Here is a 25719-nt window from a genome sequence, read left to right as displayed (position 1 = left end):
CTGCGCATTCCAACTAAAATTGTCCTAAAAAAAAACGGCGTCTTCCACGCCGTCTTCTCGCGATGAATAGGGAGTGGTGAGCGGAAACACCTCGAATCTCGCAACCTGCCCCATCTCTAGCTTCCCCAGGAAATCCCCTACTACATCAGATTGGTGGAATGGTGCCTTTAAGTAAAGCCAAGCGTGTCATGCACTTCCTAATCACGTTTTAAACGTCGGGGAGGTTCGCATATCCTTGAAATTGATGACACTTTTTTGTTGGCGTCAGATATTGAAACACTGAATGACAGTTATTCAAATCCTAAGCATTGAAAATTAGAAATACAACTGTGGAAGCATTTCCAGGCTCCGAAATATCTTATTTTAGTGTACAATTATTTCGAGCTAAAATGAAACGAACCACATTTCCATAATTGAAGTGTGCATTCAGGTTGACTAGTTTCAACTGCGTAGTAAAGCGCTTCTTGTAGGGCAAGCCTTGTATTTTTCGGAAGTCTCTTGAACTCTCTGCAATCTATACTACCTCACCAGCTCTTATGTTAAGAAATTTATAGTGATAAAAGTGAGGAAAGTGCAACTCACATCTTTCCTATATCTTTCACTTTTGTCTGTGAGTCACTGAGAAAGTCAATGACTGTTGTCGGAAAGTTCTGGGATACTGTAAAAAAGAAGAACAAGAAAAATTATAATTAGAGAATTTTATGAGACATCCGTAGAAGAATGAACTATCGTACGAACTAACATCGATCCACAAAAATGTCAACTATTAGCGGTTGACCTCTTGAGCATGCAGCTGCAAGAGCGGATGGAGAACCAATGGATCGAGATGACACCTTTGACGAATTGTATTCAATTGTCGAACGGAATGGATCGGCACCAGCACATAAAAGTCGCCTCACAACATCCTCACATCCTTGTTGGGCGGCCACCTAAATTCCAAAAAAGTGATTCAGACTTTTTTGTTCTTTCATTTTACGGACACGATTCCAGCTGTCATGTATAGTCGGATCAAAACGACATGAATCACGAGTGTAGTTGTGGTGCATTTGCGTACGCGCTCGAAACGGCGCGGTGGAGGCAGCAGTTGGAACCGAGGTGAGACCGTCGCAAACTGCAGCGATGTGTGGTGAGAGCAAGGGTTCCACAACGCTCGTAACCGCACAGCCTCGAAGAAGCCGCAATCGCGTACGTAATGCCTCATGTCGTTTTGACCCTACTATATTAGTATCCTTTTCATGTGGAAAATAAAATTAAGGAACATTTTTAGAATAAAACAAAGTATAAAATAGTGCTAAAATAAAATATTCTTAAAGAAATACTGTTGTGAATTATTATTATTCGTTATCTTTCTCGAAAGATATGGTCGATGCCGAATGTATTCAAATTTATCCGATGCAATGCGTTTATCGCAATGCATCCTCTCGCCTCTTTCTGCTTGTCACTCTTTTCTGTGGGGAAAGGTGAGGAGGATCCCGGCGGATTCTCCACGAAAAGCCTCTGAGATATGTATTCAACGGATATGTCTGGGGATTCGCGAACATACTTCGAAGAGATCTCGGTCCAGTCGTTCGCGGAGACGCAGACGACCGTCTTAGATGTTCTTCTGGTCGTTCAGAAGCAACGAACTATGCACTACGTCATTTTGAGTGGTATTCCAATAAGAGAACGGGAACGAGTTTTGTCTGGATATTACTTTCAGGAAGTCTAGAAATCTTATCAAATGAACTCCTTCTCTTCCTGTATGTTTCAAAAAGTAAGTGATACAGGAGGTCTCTCTGTCTGGAAATGAATTAGGACATGGAAAAAAATTGGAACTTGCAGGACAGGATCATTCATATTTTTTATAATAAAAATGAGTGCTTATTAATTACTAACGATTTCTTGCCATTCGTAACACTCTGTGAGCTATAAGATTGCCCCACATGCAGTTCCTTAACGTTATCCAGATACCAGCACTTAAGGATACTGCACAGTGCATAGATCTCATTCGCCTTGGTGGCAATTTTTAAGAACGCAGTGGTTTACCAACCCCGCTAGTCGGTGAAACTGGTCAGTTGTTTTCCTTTTGAAGGTCCTGCGTGGTGTACTTGGAACAAAATCGAGCCTTTGCGAGGAGAGGCGAGGAGTTTGATGGGATATGCATGACACCAAAGACCTCTAGTGGAAGTGTCTGATTCTCCAAATCAATTTAGTAGCTTATAATTTATATTCTACCCGGTGATGCAGCGTGTGATTAGCGAAAAGTAGGCAGAGTCAGCTTATTAGCAACAACGGTGAATTTCTTTTTTTTTTTCTTTTCGATACCCACTATCGCTAATTGCTCTGGTCAAGCATGATCGGTGGGCGCTCGAAAGTCGGGCGGGACCCTCTTTACACCCCTTTTCTGCGCTGATCCAATCGGAGATGCGTCGCGCTCACTCTGTTGAACGCATTCGGCGCCGATTAACTGTAGAAATCACGTGAGTGTGTACTTTTTATTCCGTATTTTTCGAAATAATCAATGGCATAGTTACCAGTGTCAGTGTTTATCAGAAGTAAAGATGTGTTGTTAATGTGCAACAACAGACATGGGAGGCTATAATTGTATAGGATTGATTAATAGTGACAAACAAACCCCCTGAATGCGAAAGACCTTCAGAAATTTTCAAGAGAAAATTTTGTCAACAGAAACACTATTTGTTAAAGTATTAGAGGAATGAGAAAAGCTGCTACTGTAGTTTTGTTTGGCTGAAATTAATCAGATGAGGTAAATTTGCTGTAAATCGTGGCTAACTCACGAGAACAACAACAGAAGAATATATCGCGTATTTGCATATTTATACTACTAGATTTCCACTAAATTTCTACCTTAAAGGCAGTATACCATGAATCTGAGGTGGAGCGGATTTCAGGTGGAGTATTTTTACACAGGATAGTAGATTATGGAGAGGGGTGTGATTCTGTCCATTTCCTCCTAATTGCCGTAAAAACGGCCCGGAAGATGCGCGTGTGCACAAGGCTGGCACGTTCCAGTCGAACTCCTTGTGGAAAGTAGTGCGCCGGAACGCTCGAAGCCGTATCTTCCGGGCGGTTTTCTACAGCGATTAGGAAGAAATGGACAGAATCACCCTTCTCTCAATAATCTACTATCTCGTATGCGAATACTCCACCGGAAATCCGTACCACTCCAGATTCGTGGGGTGACGCCTTTAATTTTTCTTCTAAAACATCTGTGAATTTTTTTCCTTATAATTAGTTTTAATTAGCTTAGTATAAAAGCATTCTGCAGTTTGGAGTTCCACAGAAAATGCATGGTGTAATGATGTAGGAAATCCTGTTACCTGGATAGGTGATTCCTTAATCATGTCGTCATTTTGTACTTGGGCATTTGATGCTAGAAGAATGTCAATACACATTGTGTTCATAGTGCCAACGGCCCTAAAATATGTGTTTTCAGTCTTCACTCTTTTGAACGATAATTTTTGTACAGGATGGCAGTCCAGCGAGAATTAATGATTAATTCTAGAAAAAAAAGTGCTAAATAGAAAATTCTCTTATATTTATCTTTATGTTATGTTTGGTCAAGGTATAAAAACTTAAACGATCATATTCAGTATACATAAATATTCCGTTTCTCACCGCAGAAAAAAAAAAACTACCAAAGTTCAAAATAAGACATTGTGCTTTTACTCACTTCTGTGGGTGTGGTTAATGAAATTTTTTTCTGCAAAAAATAGTTCTGTAGAAAATCTAAGAATGATAGACTGAATATGAAAATACAATTTCAGATGCAATTTCTTGAGGTTCTTGGGACGAAAGAGGCAAGTACATAGAAATCGACTACTTTGTACAAGTATCGTATTTAAAAAATATCATATAAATTAAAATAAAGGAAACTCGAAATGAATTATAAGCTCATTTCCAAATATTTAGTGGACTAAACGTGTTCATATGACGTCTCTAGCAAGACCTTCTTAACTGTTTCTTCTCGTAAGAAACTAAAAAAGGGGAGAAAGTGGACGTTAAAATGAGTTAGAAACAAGAAATGAATTTGAAGAAGTCATGAAATGACTGACGGACATAACTGTTGAAGGAGGAGTCTAATCTTAGGGCAAAAAAAGTACAATTAAAAATCGTTACTGGACTTATGTGTTTGCTTAATAATATATTTTTTATCTTGTTTTGTTTTTCGAAAGTTTCCCAAAAACGATCTGGATATACCATGTTAGTGGAGTCCATCCAGCATATTCAACAAGAAGGAACGGTCTTTTATCACCAATTAAAGCCGGTATAGGAATATTTGTTGGAAAACCCATGTCGACGAGTCTTTGTAAAGCGTCTGCATCAGAACGTACTACAGCATCCGATATAAGAGACAAACCCTAAAAAATGATATTTAAAAACAGCTGCTAATAGCAAATACATATTGAAACAACTAATCAAATGAGTTGAACATACAAATTGATTTGTTGCCGACCAACGTCCATCCAATAATGCAGAAACATGTTGCATATGCATCGGTGAAGCGGAAGCAGCAAGAGAAAATGCGAACTCCTTCTTAGCATCGTCCAGTGAGAGATCCGAGAAATCCCGACAAATAATTGGCACTGATGGCGGAGCACAATCGCATCCAAGAAGGACTCTAGCAGCCTAAATTTGTGAAATTACATGGAACATAAATTTAGGCTGTTTTAGGAGCTTTCAAGGCAAGAGGAATAATCTTCGATCTTTTATGAGAAGGCCTGATTAATATACGTGACCTACAGTAACTGTGATATTACGATACTTTTTTCATTCTGATTGTCCGATCATGTCAATATCGCCCATCGATCAATGCCAACGTACATTATTGATCAGACTATTTGTCATGCCTGATCATGTTCAGTACTGCGTTAACTACAGCAACCTTTAGATTTACTACGGTACCAGTTCAGTAACAAAAAAGAATATTTTCCGAGAAAACTTCCGTTGACGATGAACTGTATTTTCCCTTTGGATACGTGAACTCACTGTAGCACAAAAACAACACTTCGCAAATAATATAATGCGATATAAAACTATGGCTGCACGAAAAAGTTTGATAATAATTTGCCAGAGCACTTGACAAGCATACATACTCGTCCTCCTCAAAACCTCCCAAAATTTCACCGGTGGTAGCTTCTTCGGCAACAATACACAAAAAAACTGGACTTTATTCTGCAGAAATTTCCATTCACTCTCGGATCGGACGTCACTAAGAAAGGCCTTTACATAATAACTTCTAGGCTTCTGATTTCATGTGAAGAATAATTTCAAGAATAGTTCAACAATCCAGTTCAGGAATTCAGGATGCGCTTTTGATTTTTGTGGATGCATTTTTCTACATAATTGCTGCGATGAGACTAGTTGAGAAAACATCGTAGATCCGTGATGCAAAAAAGGTAACAAGTTGTTCCGTTTTATTTCTGTTTATCTGCGAATAGGTTCTGAGTTCGAATTTCAAATAATCACATCGCAACGTCAAAAGCGAACTCTTTATTATTTTTTCTGAGTAAAAGGTCAAAGTCGTTGAGAAATTCTTGTTTGGATTCACTTTTTGAGGAATCGGCTTTACCTCCGTCAAGGAATATGATGACGTCACCGAAACGTTTTCCCTAAACAATGGTCGAAAACAATTTTGGTAACATGCTAATATCACTACATTCCTAAATAACATGACGAAGACAGAGGTATATCTTAAATGACAGCAATATTTTATCGTCACAGGATAATAGGATCCTGGTTCAGATCCGTACATTTCCGCTGGTTCACTATTCGTCTCATACACAGCATGTAACGTCAATATTGGAGATAATTTCGCAAAAATGCTGTAGTCAGCAAATTTTTTCTTCACTTTCTTGGTTTATTTTATTAAAAAGACAAAACTTTGTGGTGGAACACATCAATAAAATGATGTTCTATTCTAGATGGATTTACTTTAAATCACATAAAACTGATTAAATAAGACTGGGAGTCTGGGACATGGATAGAATCAGCGAAGGCTAGAAACATTCTCATATCTCCACATCTATGCCCTGCTAAAATCCCATAGAGCAACACCAAAAACATGACGTCATAGTTTTGTCTGATCCTTGGAAGGGTATTCTGTTAAACAATAAGATAAATCTCTTATTATGCAAATGGCTTTAATGCTTTTTTTTAGATGAACTGTAGTGCCTAAAAAACAAATCCAGCAAAAACTGAAGAGATCCAAAGGTATTATCATCAAAGTATCAATATCAATCATTCAGTAACAAAGGTGTGTAGCTTCTTTTTTTTTGACTTCAGTCTCGACTTCAACTTACAACAAAAAAATCAATAAAAAGAAAGGAGAAAAACGCGCATTACGGAGGTGAACAAGTGTCCCTTTAAAGAATAGGCTAAAAACGTAAAGTTCACCTTTTTCAATTCCTTTTAATTTGTCTTTTTAAGGAAAAGAAACAGGTTCTATCTCAGCTACCCGGCTGCAGCGTAGTCCTCTTTTTTGACCGACTACATCAGAATCTCTGTCAGAAAACAACAAAATCAAATATTTTTAATTTACTTATCTTCAAATTTGTTTTCTTTAACAATAGGAGCATATAAATCAAATATGTAGGTGATAACATAATGTTTTTTTTTTCAGATGAACTCTTGCGCTATGCTCTGTTTCATTCAGAAAAATTGTGGACCAGCATTGCGAATTATTTGTCGCTTGAATTGCTCTACTAGAAATATTTTTGTGCTATGGGATGTACTGACTTAATGTATTGTTAGAAAAATGAAAATGTTTATGTACAAATAAATAAATACTAAAAAAAATAACTATAGTTTGCAAACTAACCTGTTGAACATCTGTTTCATCTACTGTATGCGACATTCGGTGCTCGGCGAATGCGAAAATAATACGAGTCCAATCAGCAATAGGTACCGCATTGCTCCTGGAGCAATATCAGATGATCCAGAAAACAATTAATGGTTAGTTTATAGTAACAACAACGGTTATAATGATAGTAATAGTATTAGAAATAATAATAATGACAATTACTTCCATTACTGCTAACTGGTCAAGACTTCGCGACAGTGTTTTTTTTAATAATGCTGGCAACAAAATCCATGGTAATAGTAATAAACAGAATGATAAACAAAAATAATGTCCTAGTTTGGCGCCAACGACATTTTAAAAAACGTTTAGTAGACAAAACTATTTCAAATTTCAAAAAAAGTTACTAAATAGTATTTTTCAGGAAATGATGATGCTGTGATGATTTGTGCAAAGTGAAATGATCGAAAAAATAACTCGATCTCAGCAAAAAAAAATTGTTCGGTTTTCTGCTGAATAACAGTGAAGCTATGATAAGCTAACAGGTAAAGAGAGGACAGGTGAAGGGCGAGAATTGGATTTTTTTATCCTGAAAAGTTGTAAAACTCCCGAATATTACAACGAATGGGGAGGAATTATATCCTATTCATTTTCATCAAATATGATGTATTGTGTCATCTATGGGTTTATCCACTTCGTTTTGGGAGCAGCCTGGATCGGAAGAGTTCTGCGATTCGTATGGAAGCTGGTCTTTGGATCCTCAACGCAAAGGTGTCCAACATTAATGAGCTGTGTATGGACGGCATCGAGATCAACCTTATAAGGAAGAGTCCAACAATGGACAAAAGACCTCTCCGTGTCCGTGTTCGGTCGTCTCCTTCTGTTTTCCTTCAATGGTTAGATCACAACCATCAATGTGCACTTGGGGATTTCCGGCTTGAATTTCAACACATCTAACGATACCGCGCGCTTCTTGTCCTCGTTGACTACCTCATGGCCCTGCTTCGCGAGGTGCGGAATAGACTGGTTATCATATCTTCACTACGGTATCATTTAACCCTGGAAGCGGTCGAAATCATGCCAGTGATTTGTCCATGACGAGATTAGTACGCTAGTGAAGCACTCAAACTTGGGAAATTAAGTAGCGTGCGGTGTAGAACAGTCGCTGCACGATCGATCGGAGGTTCGAATTCGGCCTGGTGCTCACAAAGCCCTTCATCCCTCCGGGGTCGATAAGTTGGTACCAAACTTGTCTGTGAGGATAAAAGCACTGATTTGAAACATCAGCTAACCCTTGCAAGGCATTGTTCAGGCTAATTACACGTTTGTAAAACTCAAACGATTATGACTTGAAGCGAACGCGGTCGCCTATCCCAAGCGGATTGATTAACGCCGAATGCTTAATTCTTTTATCCTTTATGATGGACTTTAACTTTAAAATATCGAATCGATTCATTTTCATTTGTTTGATTCTAGCTCTTTAATTTCACCTCAATATTTTATTGCCGACTTCTTTAAGGTTGTGGCCTCTTTCAGTCCTCAATTTCCTCGAGGAATTTCTGCTACCACAACTGCTGTATAAGTATGGAGACATTGTATTTTTTATTGTTTTAGAAAAATAAAACTACTAGGTACAATCCATCGTTATGTCTACTGTTCCCCTATTAGCAAGAAACTTTATGCTTGTAAATATCAATATAAATAATTTCAATCGTTTTTTAAAGCGTTGTAGCAGAAATTTTTAATCGATTTCTATCACTACATATCTGCAAAAACATATCATTATGAAACTAGTAACTTGCAAACTGCATGGAATTTCTTAGCTATTAATGGTTCGAAAAATTATTGCAACGTGAGCTAGCAGGAAGTTCACTCTACTTCTCAATTTTTAAGAATTTTAAATAAGGACAACGGCTAACGGACAAACTGAACTTATCAAGGGAAGGTATCTGAACGAATCGAACATGAGGTGACCACCATTTGCATCGAAATCTGACCCCGAGGTTGTTTAAAAACACGGGAAACAGGCGCGAGCAATAAAGCCACAGGTCGATCGGTTGACGCGACCGGTCCGATCCCGGTCTTGACCTCAAAACGACCAGAATATGCACACGGTTTCCTGCCTGAGAGCGGAGAATTCCATTAAGAGGAAAGAAAAATAGCCGGGAGTTGAAAATTGCTCCGGGGGTGCACGTTTCGGATAAAAAGGGTCAGGGATTCGAAACAAATAACAAGAGCAAATAATTAGAGAGCTGCTGACGGCCAGAGGTTTGTACCGTACATCGCACTGGAGTTGAAGTGCTTGTGAGAGAGATTTTGAGACTACATTTGAACGAGGAGACGGAGTAATATGTTCAGCAGTGCTGTAGTGAGTGGTGATGAGGAGGTGACGAGACAAGGCGAAGAAGTCGCGGAACATTGCCTTAGACAATGATTCACTTCCTCCTTTTGTATGGTATAGGATTAAACGGATAGAAGAGCTGAATGGCAGACAAATTTTATTTTAATGCCATAGAAAAGTCTTCGTGGGAACATACAAAAGATCAAATGTAATGTAAGCAGGTTTCTAGAGAAGATTGTTGGCTTAAAAACTCATAACAGTGTTATGGTGAAACTCGTAGCTAACTTCAAGTTCCACAACGCGGTCTCAAACTACTGCTACTTCCGGATTTTCTCCGGATTACCCCAGTGATAAACGAAATAGTTGACTTATACGTTGATGCCTTCGTCTACGTATAAGTCGGCCGCCGTTACACTACCTCAATTTCTGACTTGGACTCGGTTAAAGGCATCACTCCACGAATCTGAGGTGGCACGGATTTCAGGAAACGGACGGTTCGTAAGATACGGCTTCAGGCGTTTTGGCGCACTATTTTCTACAGGGAGTTCGACTGGAGCGCGCCAGCCTTGTACGCCGCCGCATCTTCTGGGCCGTTTTTTACGGCAATTAGGAAGAAATGGACGGAATTACCCACCTCTCCATAGTCTCCCATCCCGTATACGAATACTCCACCTGAAATCTGCACCACCTCAGATTCGTGGGGTGATGCCTTTAATGAGACATTCCTTCATCAAAAAGCAGCTAAAATTGGCAACTAAATAAGAACTAAAGTGGGAGAATATTTTAGATTCGACATAATTACGAGAGAAGTTAGTTTTAAGGAGAAAACATTTCTCAAGGCCTTTTCGCCTCGTAACCTCATTGCAACGCTTTCATTTCCTGCATAGGAAAAGGTAGAGGATTACTGTAATACCAGTAGGTCTGCATTTTGGGGTATTGCATTATCCAATTCTCTGAATCATTGTGATATTTTCTATTACTCTGGTCGTTTCATACTGTAGAATATTGCGGAAATTTTCTTTTGGTCATTAAACCTGGTATATTTAAGTAATTTCATATATTAGAACCTGCTATCAGACAACGTAAGTTTGCAATACTGTAAAGTAAAGGAAATTCTTAAGAAGAAAACAAAAATAGAAGGAAAAAAGCCTCAAATAGTTCGTTCATTTCCGTGTTTTTTATAAGAATGTTATAAAAACACTGTATCACCTTCCACTTTGATTCAAAATGAAGTAGCGTAGGCTTTGTAATCCCGAAGAACTCATTTGTATTCTGAAAGCGTTGAGATCATCGTTTTTACAAATTTCTTCTTTAAACTTCACGATAATTCTAGGAAACTTTGCTTACAGACTGCGTTGTTTTCCTTTTGATGACAATAGAAAACCATTTGTTTCCATAACTTCTTTTCCACGGCTTTCATTAATAGCTTCAAGTAGATTCTTTTCGGAAATGGCTATCATTGGATCGATCTCTGCAGGGATAAAATCCTTATATTTATGGCTCATCTAAAAAGACTTTTTCAGGATATTTACCTTTTTGTTGCGAGGTCCGTGCAAAGAGCGACACTAATGACTTATGTGACCGTGTTATTTCTTCCATCGTTCGATTCATTTCGTTTTTACGAGCTAAATTAAAAAAGTTGACTGTGAATGTATAGTTTAGTTCTTATTATTCGTTTTATTGTTTATTTTACTTTTATCTGTAGTTCTAAAATTTATAGTGAAAACAAGGTTATTGCTGGATTCAGTCGGATGAGCGCGACACGCTTTCAATTGAAACAGTGGAGAGAGAAGAGAGAATGTATGTATGTCAAACCGAGGGAGAGCGTGCGTTACGGTAGACGCGTCGCGCTCAAACGTTTGAACATATTTGAGCCCGACTATAACTGTAATGAGTACGGTAAAGCATAACCTAGCTGTAGTACAGGGCGTAGCATTTCTTCAGCAGCTCGTTCAAGTACTGCCGTAAGACATACAGGTACCTTAAATATGGATCTCATTGAATGAAATTAATCGTAATTATTAGGGAATTTCGTTACAAAAATACTTGCCGATTCCGAAATTGGTTTTCCAGGAAGCTTCCTCACTAACCAGTGAAACATTCTACCAACGGAAAGATGTAGTGATGCTCGTTGTGACATACTTCTCTTGAAAGCTCCTTGTCCACTAACAGAATATAAAGCCATTGCTTGATTTGCAGCTTTTATACATTGCCAAGAAATTTCCAGCGGAAAAACGATCTGAAGAAAAAACAATGTCCGACGTGGAAATTAAGAAATCTAATTATCCAGCAGAAGAATCCAGAGATTTTCGATAAAGAAAGGCACTACCAGAAAACATTGAACACAAGCAGGACTAAGTACGATTCAAAAAAGCTATATTAGCATTTTTGGGAACAGATTTTACCCCTAATGAATGTGGAATCAATTTTTCCAAACAAACAAAAAATTCACTGCTGTAAAAAAGTGGTGTTAGAATAAGATGTGAGATTTTCGTTCTCATATTAGCTCTATTAACTTTATTAAGCCACTGCTTTTTGTCTCACTTCATATTATTTTTTAAATCTATTTTATTGTTTACTATAGCTCTTTTCCTTGTTTATTTAGTATTTTTTGCTACTTTTTAAAATTTTGTTTATTCTTAAAGATACCAGAAATCGTGAACTCAGAATACAGCTTCTGCTAGTTACATTAATCATTTGGTTACTAACAATGGACTGGAAGTGTTCCTTTTTTCTATTAATTGAGTGAACCACGAGTGGTAAATCCATGAAAATTCTGGATAAAAGTAAACAAAATATTTCAAATGGTTTACAGGTTTGAATTTTTAACGTGTTTTACAGCAAATCCTAATGAACTTCAACGAATAGTGTAGTCTAGTAAGAAGGAACTCCTAGGATCATATTTTACGAAACTTCATTTGTGCTTGTCCAATCCTCGGATGTAAAGGGAAACGTTAGGTCAGCAGAATCACGATTTCCATTCCATTGACGACAGTTCGACCTATCCTATGGGTCGTATGGATTTAGACGCACATATAAGACAATACACAATTACGTATGAAATCCTATATACCGTTCTGCGGAACGATGTAAAACTACCAAGAATAATAATTATGATAAGGTGCTAATAAAAAAATAATAATATTAATACGGCTCCCAGATGGTGAATTGCTAGAAAATAAGAATAACGCTCTGGTCCCGCATCCCATGAAAATCAAAAAGTTTACAACAGTCATCCGAGCACTGCTAGATGATCCTTATTTATAACGATCATTCTTTAAGGATTCTAGTGCCAAGTTTTTACGTATGAAGAATTTGTGAAAACAAAGCTTAAAACACAGGTTTTTCTCTTGTTGTGGTAGTTTTTCATAATTTTTTTTCTCGTTCTCACTGCTCTTTTTTCGTGCATGTTTATGTACGTAGTTGCGTACTGTGTCACACGCCTGAATGCATAAAAACACCATTTCATTGAAATATAAGAAAGAAAGGGATCAAAATTCCAACCTTTGTTGACGTTGTTATATTTTCGACAGTAGTCTTAGCATTGTTTATCGATAAACGTTGAATATGTTCGGTAATTATTTCCAGTGTATTTAATAGCATATCGACTAGCCTGTAATATACTTATTCTACTTGTAGATAAACAAATAAACAAAGAAAACCTATATCCGTAATCTACCTTGACATATACGACACATCAAAGCACACATTTTCTTTTGGTAATAATTTTCGATTCAGCAATGTGATCAAATCCCTCTCATCAAATGGACAATCGATATCTTTACAAGTAACGCTATAACTAGTATTTTTAGAGAAGTACAATAATAGTAGTTCAAAGTGAGAAATCTTACCCAAAACGTAACATATGACTGTCCAATACCGTATGATTAGCTCCATGTGCTTTTACAAGCGGATTACATTCGGATTGTGTACTCTCCCCGTTCACATATACAATTGTTGTTGTTTTATGTGAAACACCTTTAAGAAAAATAATTTGTTTTTAACTTTTCTCAATTTTTAACTTGAATACCCAGCCGAACTTACGTGTTGGAGACGTTTCATCGTAACCACATAGATTTTCAGTGCTAACTTGACGACGTGGTGTGGATCTATATCCGCTATCCGTAGGACTACGTGTGCTTGATGATTCCACGTCCGCTTCATCACCAAAAACATGACAACTTCTTCGACGTCGACGACGATACCTGTTTAAAATCCAGAAATAAATTAGATCTATGAAACATTTTGTGAATAGAGCTAATCGAATTGTAGTCTAACTCTTTTTCCTTCTCTTCGACCATGTTAACGTTCGGGACACTTTTGAACATTCCACGAATATGTCCATGTTCGCGACGATAAGCATTCCTCATTAATACCGGTGACGGCGATTGTGATGGGCAAATTCGCATCATAGCCGAATGTCGCCTCTAGATGTTTTTTTACATAGAAAAAATGTTAAAGCGAAAAAAAAAAAACAGAGCGTATCGAGGTCGAATAATCGTGTCGTACCCGTCTCATCTCCTCGAAATGTGATGATATTTGGGATGCTTCCGGAGATGCAATGTAAACAACATCATCGGCAGGAACTACACCACTCTAAAACAAGCTAACATTAAAACACGCTTTCGCTTTCTTTCTGGATAGTTCCGATACTTTATATCAATCGTATATGAACACGTTTGTGGAACGTAACATCATAAAACATATACGTTAGTAGATTTAAAGCCTCTTTTCGATTCGTTCGGGCTATTTCTGCTTGAAAATGTCGTCACATTTACACTTATGGAATAGTTTCTTAAGTTAGCAAGTTTCTGTGGAATTTCGTTAAGTGAACGTAATAAACTTTCCTGTTTCTTTCACACATACATTCCTTTTCCTGTACATTACTCGTCCGTTAAGAAAATTACCACGAACATCTGTTCATCTTTCAGGATGAAAAAAGTTGAGGGAAACATACAAACCCACTATGCAAACGGATTCCATACGTCAAACTTTTTAGATAGAAACAAAAGAAAACTTTCTCTCCACTTTTTCTACTCTTACAGTATTTTCGCAAACGAACCTTACTAGTATGCGCTGTGGAACTGCTTGCTGAATGGACTAGCGCACCAGATCGAAGATTGCGCAAAGCTTGCGTTAGTTTATCGGGAAGGCTTTGTTCCAGGACGCCTGTTGACAGCCGAGATTTGTCTTTCGCTCTGGAAATTCACCTGGCGATCGTAATTGAAATCTGATCATTAGAAATTAGGAAGACAACATCAAATTCGTTCACCTTAATCCCATTTTTGGTGGAAGATCCGGAACACGTTGTGGATGACCTGGGTGCGATCGGTTAGCCAGTTGAAGAAGGCGATCGTAGTTATAGCGAACGCTGTGAAGAAAGTACATTTTAAACATTTTTCTTTCCATGGAAAATAGATGAACTTGATCGAATCGCGCACATAACTGCAAATCGTAATGTTTTTACCGGTAAAAGTAAAGAGCTCATTGTTTCTTCATTGTATTATGTTTACCGCCATCCAACCCGTTTTCTCTACAAATATTAAATTGCAGTTTGCATAGTCTGTTTGACTTTTGCTGCCCCACAAGAAGTGAAATTTTTGTAATTAACTGTTGTAACTTTGGAAAAACTAGTAGATTCATGAAATTTTTCTACATTCATAGAAAACTATGAAAACTAGAGAAAAGAGCGTGAACATCTAGTAGAGATTGTTGGAAAAAAAAAGCAAGAGAGTACACATTCATCCGGAATCACACCCAAAACCAGTGGATTAGGCCAGTTCTTTTTCTCTCGTACCAACCAAACATAATGCAATAAAAACAATTTTGAAGCTAGTTGTCAAATCTTTCGAGTAGTATCGTTCAGTAAATATATTATTCAATTCAAATCAGTTGGTTCAGCAAACAAAACAAAAACAAAAAACAACGGCCAAATGGCAGTATTTCACAATAGAACAATATCAGGTATAAAATGTAAAACATAAAAATAGTTTATGCCATTAAACAGACAATTTATTCAAATTTACTTAGTAATATGAAGGCACCAAAAATAACTTGTTTAAACCTGTACTTAATCTGACAATGATATCATGAGAAACGATATGGTAATCATATAAAATTAAATAATATAACGATAATAGCGATAATAATAAAATTTTATTCGATGTAAGGAAACAGTACGAGGAAAAATTATGCAGAAAATGATGTTTTAGTAGGAAAATTGCGAGAATCGGAACTATAATAATGCGCATAGTGGAGGGACCATGGAGCTGTGTCATAGTGAAGAACTCAGGAAGGAAATTTTGGAAGAAATAAGACGAAATTTTAGGATAGCTAAGAATCAAACACTGAGAATGGTTCAGTGTTAGTTGAAGAATCGTTCTCAGGGTTGCCTGAAAAATCCAGAATAATCTTTTACGCTAACGGAGAAGATACACTGTATCGAACCATTCGATATACGATATATCTGTTCGGAAAGCAATCGACAAGAAAACACTTTTGGCAACGATCTTTCTCCGATCCTTTCTATGTCTTCGCCGCCTTCCGCTAACGGAGACGGAGGAAGCTTTGATTAGGAACTGGCTTCTCATAAGAAGGATAAGATGAAAACGTTACCGACGTCACGATAACCCCATCCAAGCTTAAAGTTTCAGGTGAATGTTTGATTCATCGAAATGGGAATAGACGATATTTATTGTAATTTAAGCGATACAATCGTAAGCAAACGTCGTTCAGGTCATGTCATTAGTGAAGAGAGTCGTTCGCCCGTCGGCTACCGACACCCACCTCCTCTCACCAATGATCCAAAAAGCAATCAAAACGCCCATCGGGACGAAAATTTGTGCGTTTCGGTTCGCAAACCATACGTTCCTCCTACATATGTCGTGAAATTCCGAAGAAATGAAATATAAGCGGTAATTTTTCTTAAAATGCAAATGTAGATCATTACTAAGGACATAGCTGTATGTTCACGTTTCTCATTTCATATATCACGTTCAGTTCACGTGATAAGTCCATTTTCAACTTATTACACACGAGTACACATCGTTTTACACAAAAATAATGATAGGAAATAATAATCTATTATAGAAGGTAGCAAAAATTTTACCATATTGCTGTAATAGTACTGTATATTGTAATGTATACATAAAAAAACTTCAAAAAATGTGGTACATAGTAGTGTCTCAAATATTACTTACATAAAATACTATTCACCTTATAATATATTATTATTAGCTTATGAAAATATACACAGATTATTGTTACCTGTAAAGCTGTCTTATAAATGCATTATATTTTTCTTTTCCTTTTTAGTTAATTTAGTTATTTTTTTAGCTAAGTTAGTTATTATTTTACACATTCAACAGGTTTCAATATATAAAGAATAGAAAATTAATATTTAGCTTTCGTTTAACCTTAAATTACTAAGTTGAACAGAACAGAATCATCTGCTGCTAAGAACTATTAGAAACATTGTAGGGGAATCAGAAAAGTGTTGTACAAAGAGAATTTATGATTCATTATGAATTACAGCTCTCAATGTTGCTGATTCAGGCTCCGCGTTACTTAGTGTTCCTACGTTATAAAACATAGGTTGTAACAAAAAAAAAACATTACAACATCTAAAAACTTTCAGCTTAATGTTTCTTTTCTAATGTGGGAAACATTTTATGCGATAAACATGTTCCAACAAAAGTGTTGTCTGTAACTTGAATGAACATTTCGAGGTTTTTAAAGTACTTTTTTTATTATATTTATTATATTATTTTTTATTTTTATTCAAGGCATTTTATTTATTCAAGGTATTATTTTTAATTATTTATTTATTGAAAACACCTACAGGTGTGCCATAAAACAAAAACAAGTCGGAACAAAGCTCACTAGAATTTCGCCTAAATTTTACACAACAAGACTGGCCCTTCAAAGCCTAAGGAGTGGTGGGTTGACAGGTCAATAAATAAATAAATAAATAAATAAATATGTACCATTGTGAGAGTTTTTTGGTTCTAGGTATTCCTATTTTTTTCACTGTGTCATGTGTTCATGGAATTTTTACAAGTTAATTTACTGGAATTAAGCAAACTGCATTTTACAGGATGATTAACTACACAAGCATCCTAGGCATCAATACATCCTGGAAAAAAAGACTAGAGGAGAAGATTTGTGAGTTAAAAGAAGCAAAGGAAAAGGAAAGTAGAATGGAAAGGAAGAGAAATTGGAACAGATAGAAATGGATGTTGAGATAGTTCTTGTCAGAATAGAATATCAGCGAACCGCCCCAATGAAGTGGGAAAAATTGAATAATTGAAATTTGGTTTATTTGTCACTTAATGATGGTAAAAAAATTAAACTTTACGATTTTTTTTTTGGAAAAGCGGAAAAGTAGACGGCGAGGAATATTTTCAATACTAAACGAATTAAACTACTTCTACCAGGAACACTGTCTATGGCGATACTGTTATGGTTTCGTACGACTTGCCACTACTGAACAACAGACGTGATAAGCAAATATACGAAAAATACACAATAAACATAAATAAATAAAAGCAATAAAAACACAACATAAAAATAATAGAAACGTAAACAAGCGGGCAGAATTTAATCATTTACGGATTGTAATTGATTCAATGGCTACAATGATTTTCTGCGAGAATAAAAATGACAATTGTCGACGATTTATAAAAATAGCGGTCCTAAGTGGAAAATTATTCTAGGTATCCAATCCTCGAAAACGGGTAAAAAGTATTCCCGAATAAATGCGTATGCATTGTACTTTTAGGAGTTGATCGCAACGGTAACGTATACGATATGAAGGATTTCTAATCCAAGACATAGACATCCTCGTTCTGAGGCAAATTATTTCTTATAAAAGATATTATTAGAGAGGAAATTTTAAATATTCATGACTATCCGGAATATTTGGAAGTTCTTAGCAAGTCTGGTTACTGCAAGTAATACAAGCCTGTTTACCTGGCCGGTTCCTCATAGCGAAAGTGATGTCGGTGGTGTTTTTCGTGTTTGCTCATGGCATCTTCCTGAACAATTAGGATTAAAGATGGTATCAATACCTACCACAACCAGTGAATATTCGGAAGAGAATCCAGAAATTGAAAGAGGGTAGCAACGGAATGGAATTTCACATAAACATAGATCGATTACAGTTCTTCGAAGAATTCTTTGTAGAAGTTTTCACCTGTATAATGTTACTTTTAATCACATAAATTCAATATGTGCAAAAAAAGAGAAGAAAACAATGTAAACATTTAATTGGTATCAAAGGTGGATTTTTGTAAGCAACTTTTTCTTTTTGGAAAAGAAGGCTGCTCTGACATATTGAGAAAAACTGAAGAAAAATGTGTTTGCAGTGGGTAATGAAAAATCCTCATAAAATCTGGATATCTGGCTGATGAGGAGCAACGGAAGTAACACTAATACAATCCATTTAAGTCGTATGAGCGGATGAGTGCTCGACCACACACACAGACACAGACGTCATAAGATGCGGAGCGATGAATGCGTAATTCAAAACCACCGTCACCGCCACCTCCTTCTCGGACTACCTCTTTTCGGCTTTGTGCTCACTTCACTGGTTGCGTCGTCTCAACACCGTAACGTCTCACTTATGTAAATATATATGGTCAAGCGGGACCACTTTTCCACTCTCGTAAATGACTGCTTGACCGAGAATGAACGTCAACGAATTTCAACTCTTAAAAGTGCAGGCGGTTTTTTTTTCGCTTCACATCAATTAAATCACAAAAACGTTTTGAATCACTAACGTGGAACGTGAACGTGTGAAACGAAGCTAGTTCATCACCAAGGATCCATCGTGGTGAACACTTGATTTACGTGTGAATTACGTATCGGTGAGAATGAAACTGTAAACGGTCGTCCGGACAAAACCAGTCCAAGTTTAGTCCCAGTAGAACGGTGAGCACCAGTCTTTCCTATTATTCTCACAACTGTCAGAAAATTTTTGCAAGATTCCCATAAATACGTCCTGACATCGCTTCTTATATGAAAAAAAAATCATTTATGGATGTGAAAAATTCAGACAAAAAGTCGAAAAAAGAGGAACTTCCTCTAAGAAATGAAAATGGAGTGATAGTGCATATGTTCGAATGAGTTTCTAAAAAATCACAACAATTAAATAAATAAATTTCGAGTAGAAGTGCTAGAATAGAATCTTGAAGTGCAGGAAGATTGAGATGTGTACATATATGGAAGAAGGAAAGCTTAGCCAAACAAGGGGCCCTGTTTTTTTTTAATGACAAAACACGTCATTTTTTTCATCCTCAGGATTTCACTACATTCTCGGATGAGACTATTTGAACATTGAAAAAGGGGTTTGTGCGATCATATTCTTGGAATATGTACTGATTGAAAGATTTGTTTTGTTTTTGTTTGAAAGATTTTCTTTCAAGCATAACAGCTGATCCCATTTACATGTGAAGATAAGCCGGTTAGGTATTTTCTTTTTCCGAATCGGAAAAAAATTGTTTCGACAATGTTCGATCGACTGAGCGCTAGTTTTTGGAAATATTGTTCACAAAGGCAGAAGCAATAAAATTTCAAGTTATCAAATTTAAAACGTGGTTATCGGAATTTTTCTATTTGTTTTCATTATTTTATTACTATTCTATTTGTTTGCGTACAAATTTTCTGTGTACAATCTAGTTAGCAAACGCATATTTTGGGGAAACGATAAGAACTTACGTTGCACTATTTGAATACCTATTGAGGCGGTAACGAAGACATTTGTTCTCAAAATTACAAGTATTTTATAAGAAGAGAGCATCATCTAAGCAATTATGTGGTGATATTTATATTTATTTAGTGATACGCTGGAGAGGAATTAGCGCAGTCGGTAAAAGATTCCGCTGGTTCCGCTGGTTCCGAGGTTCGAATCCGCCCTAGTACTAACGAAGTCTTTCAACCTGAAGGGATCGACAAATTGGTACCAGACTTGTCTGGGTGGAAAACTGAAAAACACTGACTTGACACATCGGCTAGCCTTCGGAACTCATTGTAAGGCTGAGCGCACGTTCATAGACCTCAAATGAAATCTGAGTTACAGTGGAACGCGTGGGCGCATCCTCAGGGATTGATCAACGCCGTACACTTTAGGGAATCCACCTGATTCAGAGAACACATTCAGTAATCAGCTTTTCTTGTCGGTCATTCAAAACAACGAATACAATCTATAGGTAGCATGTTCTCTTACTCATTTTTATTTGAAAATTCTTGGAACCATATGGTTTGCATACGGTTCGATTGGTTTCTCTTGTACGATCGTCGGAATGTATCGAATACTGTGTCAACAGTTAATAAAATCGAATTCATCGCTTCCTAAATTTTTTTGGAGATAAAAGAGAGTGTTACAAATGGCGTAGCAGTATCGTCACTGTTCTCTCTATGGATTGTAGGCATAACTCAATCGAAGCTTCGTTTATTCATACAAAAAAAAAATCACCCAAAAGACTATGATCAAGTAGTAGATGTGGGATTTTATCATAATCTTGCTATAGGTACAAACCATTATCAATTTCTTCTTTAAGCTTTCTCGGATTTTTTGGAATTTTTAACCGGAATAATCAGTGTCTTTGAAGCATTTGAGGGCTTTTCAAGCCCCAAATCCTTGTATTCCGTCTTTGCATTCCTTTTTTCACTTTAGAAAGAACAATTTCTATTTTATTACCACAAATCAAGGATAGTGAATATCATGGAGTCATTATCATCTAGCCACTTTACGGGTAAATTCTCATCGAGACCTTCGAAAGTTTTTTTTTTCTCGCGCAGATGCTGCTTCAGAGCCCGGAGCATGTGATCGTCGGATGGGGCAAACTCTATAGGAGCTATAGGGGGGAGGGAAGGCAAGCGGTTGGAGTACGGTCATCCAGGCCGTCCAGAAACTGCCGCTTCACCATGTGAGATCTCGTCTTTTCATCGAGCAGTGCGACTTCGGGGAGTTTTGGGGATTTTCCGCCCAATGCGTCCAGCAGCTTCAGGATGAGATTGGCGCTGATTGTCTGATTACTCTCCAGCAAATCCCAGAACCGAACACCGTGTAAATTCCAGAATTGGAAGCATCAAAAGTGAGAAAAAAAGATATGCAAAGACCGCATAGAATCCAAAAATAGATTAGATTATGTTCAAATCTGTCATGAGTTGAATTACGCGCAATTTTTCCGCGGTTTGGTTTTTCAAAGTTTTCTCGCTTTCTGGTCCCAGCGTAGTCCCACAAACCACCATAAGCTGCCGTGTTTCCCGTCACTACCTTCTTTATAGATGGTGAGACCTGGGTTAGGTAATTCTAGCAAAAATATCGTTTCTACTTTGATTCCCCCATTTTATCATGGAAATACCTATGCCACATAACAAATTCGCTTCCGAATCAAAAGCATTGCAGTTTTTTTCTTTTTAATTTGCTATAATTTCCCTTAATTCACATTTATTTCAACCTTTTTTTTGTAGATTCCGTGGGCAACTCATCAGAGTACTGCAAATATCTCGTAATTTCTAGCAAATTTTTAAAACTGCTAATATTTCCGCAAAGATTCACGCCTGCAAAACAGTAACTTCTCGCTAGGCGCAGGCTCCACTAAAAAGGTATCATTAGTGGAGAACAACGCTATTGTCCGACCACCTACGGAAGATTTGCGAGACGTTAGACAAAATCAGGAAAAATTAGGAAGAATTTCTAAAAAAAAATAAGGAAAAGAGAAGAGAGAAGGTTGATTACATGGGGATGGTTACTTAAAGGCAGCGTACCACGAATCTGAGGTGGTGCGGATTTCAGGTGGAGTATTTGTACAGGGGATAGTAGATTATGGAGAGGGGTGTGATCCCCTCCATTTCTTCCTAATTGCCGTAAAAAAAAAGCCGGGAAGATGCGCGCGTGCACAAGACTGACGCCCTCCAACCGAACTCCTTGCAGAAAACAGTGCGCCAGTACGCTTGAAGCCGTATCTTCCTGGCCGTTTTCTACGGTAACTAGGAAGAAATGGACGGAATCACCCTTCTCTCAATAATCTACTATCTCGTATGCGAATACTCCACCGGAAATCCGTACCACTCCAGATTCGTGGGGTGATGCCTTTAAGTAGTATAGTTAGAATTCCACAAGCAAAAAAAAAAGAACAGGAAATAATAGGAAAGCAAAAAGAGTAGGTGGAGTGTGCGGAGGTGTTCAGTTGAGCTTTTGAAGGTAATAATTCAACAACGTTCGTTACTTTTTTTTGTGATAAAAGAGCGATAGTAGAATATGTGTTGACAGTTATGCATGTTGTGCTTCATTACGAAGATATAATCAGCGTTTACTCTCTAACAGGTATTTGAAGTCATGTACATCCAGAGTTAATGCGTATACAGCAAGCAAAGTCGAAGTATAATGGGTAAAAGTTAGTAATATTTGAAAAATAAGCAAATAAGTAAGAAAAAAAGTCTCACTCTGCACTTAGTCTATGTAACGGGAAGCTATAGGCGAGTGTAGCGCAGTTGGAAAGAGGTTCCGCTTTCTACCTACTACTTTCGATCGGAGGTTCGAATCCGCCCTAGTGCTCACCAAGCTTTTCATCCCTCCAGGGTTGACAAAAGTCAATCCGCTTGGGATGCCTCCCATGATCTTATCCTCCCAAACTGTTCTGGGAGGATAAGATCATGGGAGGCATCCCAAGCGGATTAATTAACGACAAAAACTTTGTCCTTTATCGGGAAGCTACACAAAATTAAGAGGAATTAGAAAGGTTTTGAAAAAAAGAGAAAAGTAGAAGAAAGGAGAAAAAGAACTAGAGGGCTAAGTAAGATCTTACTTTCTTGATAGTGGCACGCTAAAACTACATATGCTCCTCTATCTTGATCCACATGTTACAAATCTATGAAATTTTGTAGAAATTTTGAATTCTTCGGATAAGAGAACGTATACGTATCAGTATCGATTAGCTGCCTGATACTAATTTTAAAATTTTTAACAGACGATAATCTTATTGCCATACTACTGGAATTTTCTCCTTTCTCAGACACTGATGAAGGAAGAAAATGATAATCTTCTATCCACAAAATTCTACTATAAAAATTTTGAGGAAGAAAGAATGAAGGAATGAAAAATCCCTGATGAATTGCTAAAAACTCCATTATGAAAGTTTAGGGTGTTGATGAGCGTATTGCTCTTCGTCGCTAGATTTTTTCATCCTCTAATTTTCTTCATTCACTGATTACAATACACTTTTTTTCCGAGAAAATGTCGCAAAAATCCGTTAAAATCGCTATGAACTCTATCTGTACGAATTTCCCATATAATATTTGTATTGAAATTAATGTGTTCTGTACTGTTTTCTCATAAATATCGTACACGATGAAAGATGTTAGAAAATGTGACTGTATGGCGGTCTCTTCCGTACATGGAGGAACTGTTCCCGATAAATACTTTGAGCGTATGAAAAAGAAATTTTTAATATCTGCAATTTTTTCTTCAGTAAAGCAAACAGAAGAAACATACAAAAAGGACAAGATTCGATAAATTCAGGCTTTTTTTGGTTTAGTTTTGAAAGTAAGAATTATTTCACATATGTGTGTATGTACATAATTAAATAGAAATTTGAATATATCTTTAAGTAATCCGAAAAAGAAGTTAGAAAAAGAAAAACTACCCAGTGCAATCGGATCTCATAAATAAAGAGAACAGATAAAGAGAAAAACTGAAAATTCTCAAGTGGATCGTATCTTTTTTAACGTTTAAAAGGGGAACACGATTACGGTAAAGGCTAAGGTCTTCTAAATTATCTAGGTTAATATTTTGAAGATATGATTTCAAATGTTCTTATAAATTGTTGTGAAGAAAGTATCTTTGCTGTAAATATCCAACATTCAAGCAACTAACTAAGCACAGGAAAATTAAATAAGAGTAATGTTTAGTCTTTTACCACACGTTTCTACTAACAAACATGTACTACATAGTAGAATAGACCATAAAACTAAGCAAGCACGGGAAAACCAGTTACGTACGAAAAGAGAAGAACGAGTTATTTCAACATCAAAATGTTTTGTTTTCAAAGATTATGGATTGACTTTGGAATTCTCGGAAATTCCTTGTCGAAATTGAAATCGAAAGGAAATAAAAAAAAATCCATCAGCATAATCACAAGTGCCGGTTAATCCCAGAAATAACACGGCTTTTGTTTCAATGGCAAGGAGAAACGGTTCATCGCTACAGGCAGGTGAATTTTGCAAGACCACCATTAAAAAAACTACCGAAAAAGTCGAAAGAGATAGTAAAAAACATTATTTACGGTTTTTTTCTACCTTAATTTTGAAATATAAAATATAGAATGCCGCATCGTTTACTAGGATGATCCAATATAAGTAGCATTCCTGGGAAATTTTATTGCACAGGTAAGGATTTCATTGAAGAATGGCATACTCGAAGAAAGGAATTCATTTAGATTGCAGTTGGTCAGTTTAGTTTTCTTTTTTGAATCAAATCTTAGGAGTATTTCAAATGAAAGCTGAAACCGACAAACACGCTAGATTTAACAGAACATGTGAACACATTTTCACTTTAATTTTTCTCCTTAGCACAAATTTTTTAGAAACCTTTAAGATCAACACCTCTTACTTGGTTTGTATCGTTCTTTAAAAAAACGACACCAATTTCAGGGAAGCGATGTGAGTCATTAAGCGAAAATAAGATAGTGTATACTTCTAAAAATAGAACAGATTAAGGTAGAAAAACCTTCAAACCCGTAAACATCAACATCAATCTATTAAAAGTGATACTAGAGGGGTGAAGTGTTGGTGGAGGGTGTTTGGTGATGAGTTGGAGAGGATGGAGGCAAGCACTTGAGGTGCGCATTCATAAACCCTCAAATGTCGCCGACTTACCGGACAAACGCAACGTTGAGCTTTCCGTTAATGTTAGGAGAACAGGAAAAAAACCGATCTAGCCACTATTAATCAAAGTTAAACTAAAACTGCAACACAAGGTCGAGCGGGTACGTTGAGAGAATGTTTTCGCGCTCATCTTACAATGCAAAGAAAATCATTCGTTTCGGGAAAAAAAAATGATGAGACGCGTCCTAAGAAACCATATTAAAACGCTCTAATCACACATAGATCATATTCTCGGATAATATGTCACTTCCAACAAAATTTACTGTGACTGCAATTAAACCTGAAGATACTGTTTACCTCAACGCGTGAACTTGCAAGAAAGTGCAAGATGAATCATACATTTACTCATACCACAATATCTCTTAGCTTTGTTCATAATTTTCAAAATAAACAGAAAAAGGAGTTATCTATTGTTTATTTACCAGTCCTAAGTCACAAAAAGCTATTTATACTTCTTTAACTCCTTTTTTTTTTTGTTATAATTGAACATATTTCTGTTTGAGTCATTAAGTTTGTTTTCAAGAGTAATCTACCTCAGAATGAGGGGTCTGGTGATACTTTTTTTGAATATTCCAGTGCTAAAAATATGTTTTATTAAAATAAATCGATATCACATTAGACGATGTGAAACGCAGTCAAAAATCTTCACCTGCAATTACTTGACAGAAAAGTGCAAAGTATTAGAAAACCC

The 25719-nt window shown here is 36.8% G+C and overlaps 1 protein-coding gene across 2 annotated transcripts in view; it reads right to left on the bottom strand.

The window, feature by feature from the left end:
• Positions 1 to 22761, bottom strand: part of RB195_021740 (uncharacterized protein) — a gene marked incomplete at both ends in the record, with an annotated part of 30354 nt that extends 7593 nt beyond the window's left edge. Inside the window, 22 exons of one of the 2 annotated variants that reach the window (XM_064208625.1) lie at positions 401 to 507; positions 583 to 658; positions 743 to 929; positions 3321 to 3417; positions 4201 to 4361; positions 4438 to 4629; positions 6821 to 6917; positions 10350 to 10412; positions 10488 to 10611; positions 10673 to 10765; positions 11052 to 11121; positions 11191 to 11379; positions 12645 to 12753; positions 12820 to 12933; positions 12992 to 13118; positions 13185 to 13345; positions 13419 to 13567; positions 13650 to 13736; positions 14203 to 14338; positions 14413 to 14511; positions 18111 to 18175; positions 22705 to 22761. In XM_064208625.1, coding sequence (XP_064064506.1) covers positions 401 to 507; positions 583 to 658; positions 743 to 929; positions 3321 to 3417; positions 4201 to 4361; positions 4438 to 4629; positions 6821 to 6917; positions 10350 to 10412; positions 10488 to 10611; positions 10673 to 10765; positions 11052 to 11121; positions 11191 to 11379; positions 12645 to 12753; positions 12820 to 12933; positions 12992 to 13118; positions 13185 to 13345; positions 13419 to 13567; positions 13650 to 13736; positions 14203 to 14338; positions 14413 to 14511; positions 18111 to 18175; positions 22705 to 22761 — 2560 coding nt within the window. Of the gene's footprint in view, positions 1 to 400; positions 508 to 582; positions 659 to 742; positions 930 to 3320; positions 3418 to 4200; positions 4362 to 4437; positions 4630 to 6820; positions 6918 to 10349; positions 10413 to 10487; positions 10612 to 10672; positions 10766 to 11051; positions 11122 to 11190; positions 11380 to 12644; positions 12754 to 12819; positions 12934 to 12991; positions 13119 to 13184; positions 13346 to 13418; positions 13568 to 13649; positions 13737 to 14202; positions 14339 to 14412; positions 14512 to 18110; positions 18176 to 22704 lie in introns of those variants that run through there. The other variant, XM_064208626.1, reaches the window with a different exon arrangement.
• Positions 22762 to 25719: the final 2958 nt, after the last annotated feature.

This window comes from Necator americanus, chromosome X (genome assembly GCF_031761385.1).
Source record: "Necator americanus strain Aroian chromosome X, whole genome shotgun sequence".
Lineage (NCBI taxonomy): Eukaryota > Metazoa > Nematoda > Chromadorea > Rhabditida > Ancylostomatidae > Necator > Necator americanus.
Note: the sequence above shows the minus strand (reverse complement) of the source record. Positions and strands in the feature narration are given on the sequence as shown.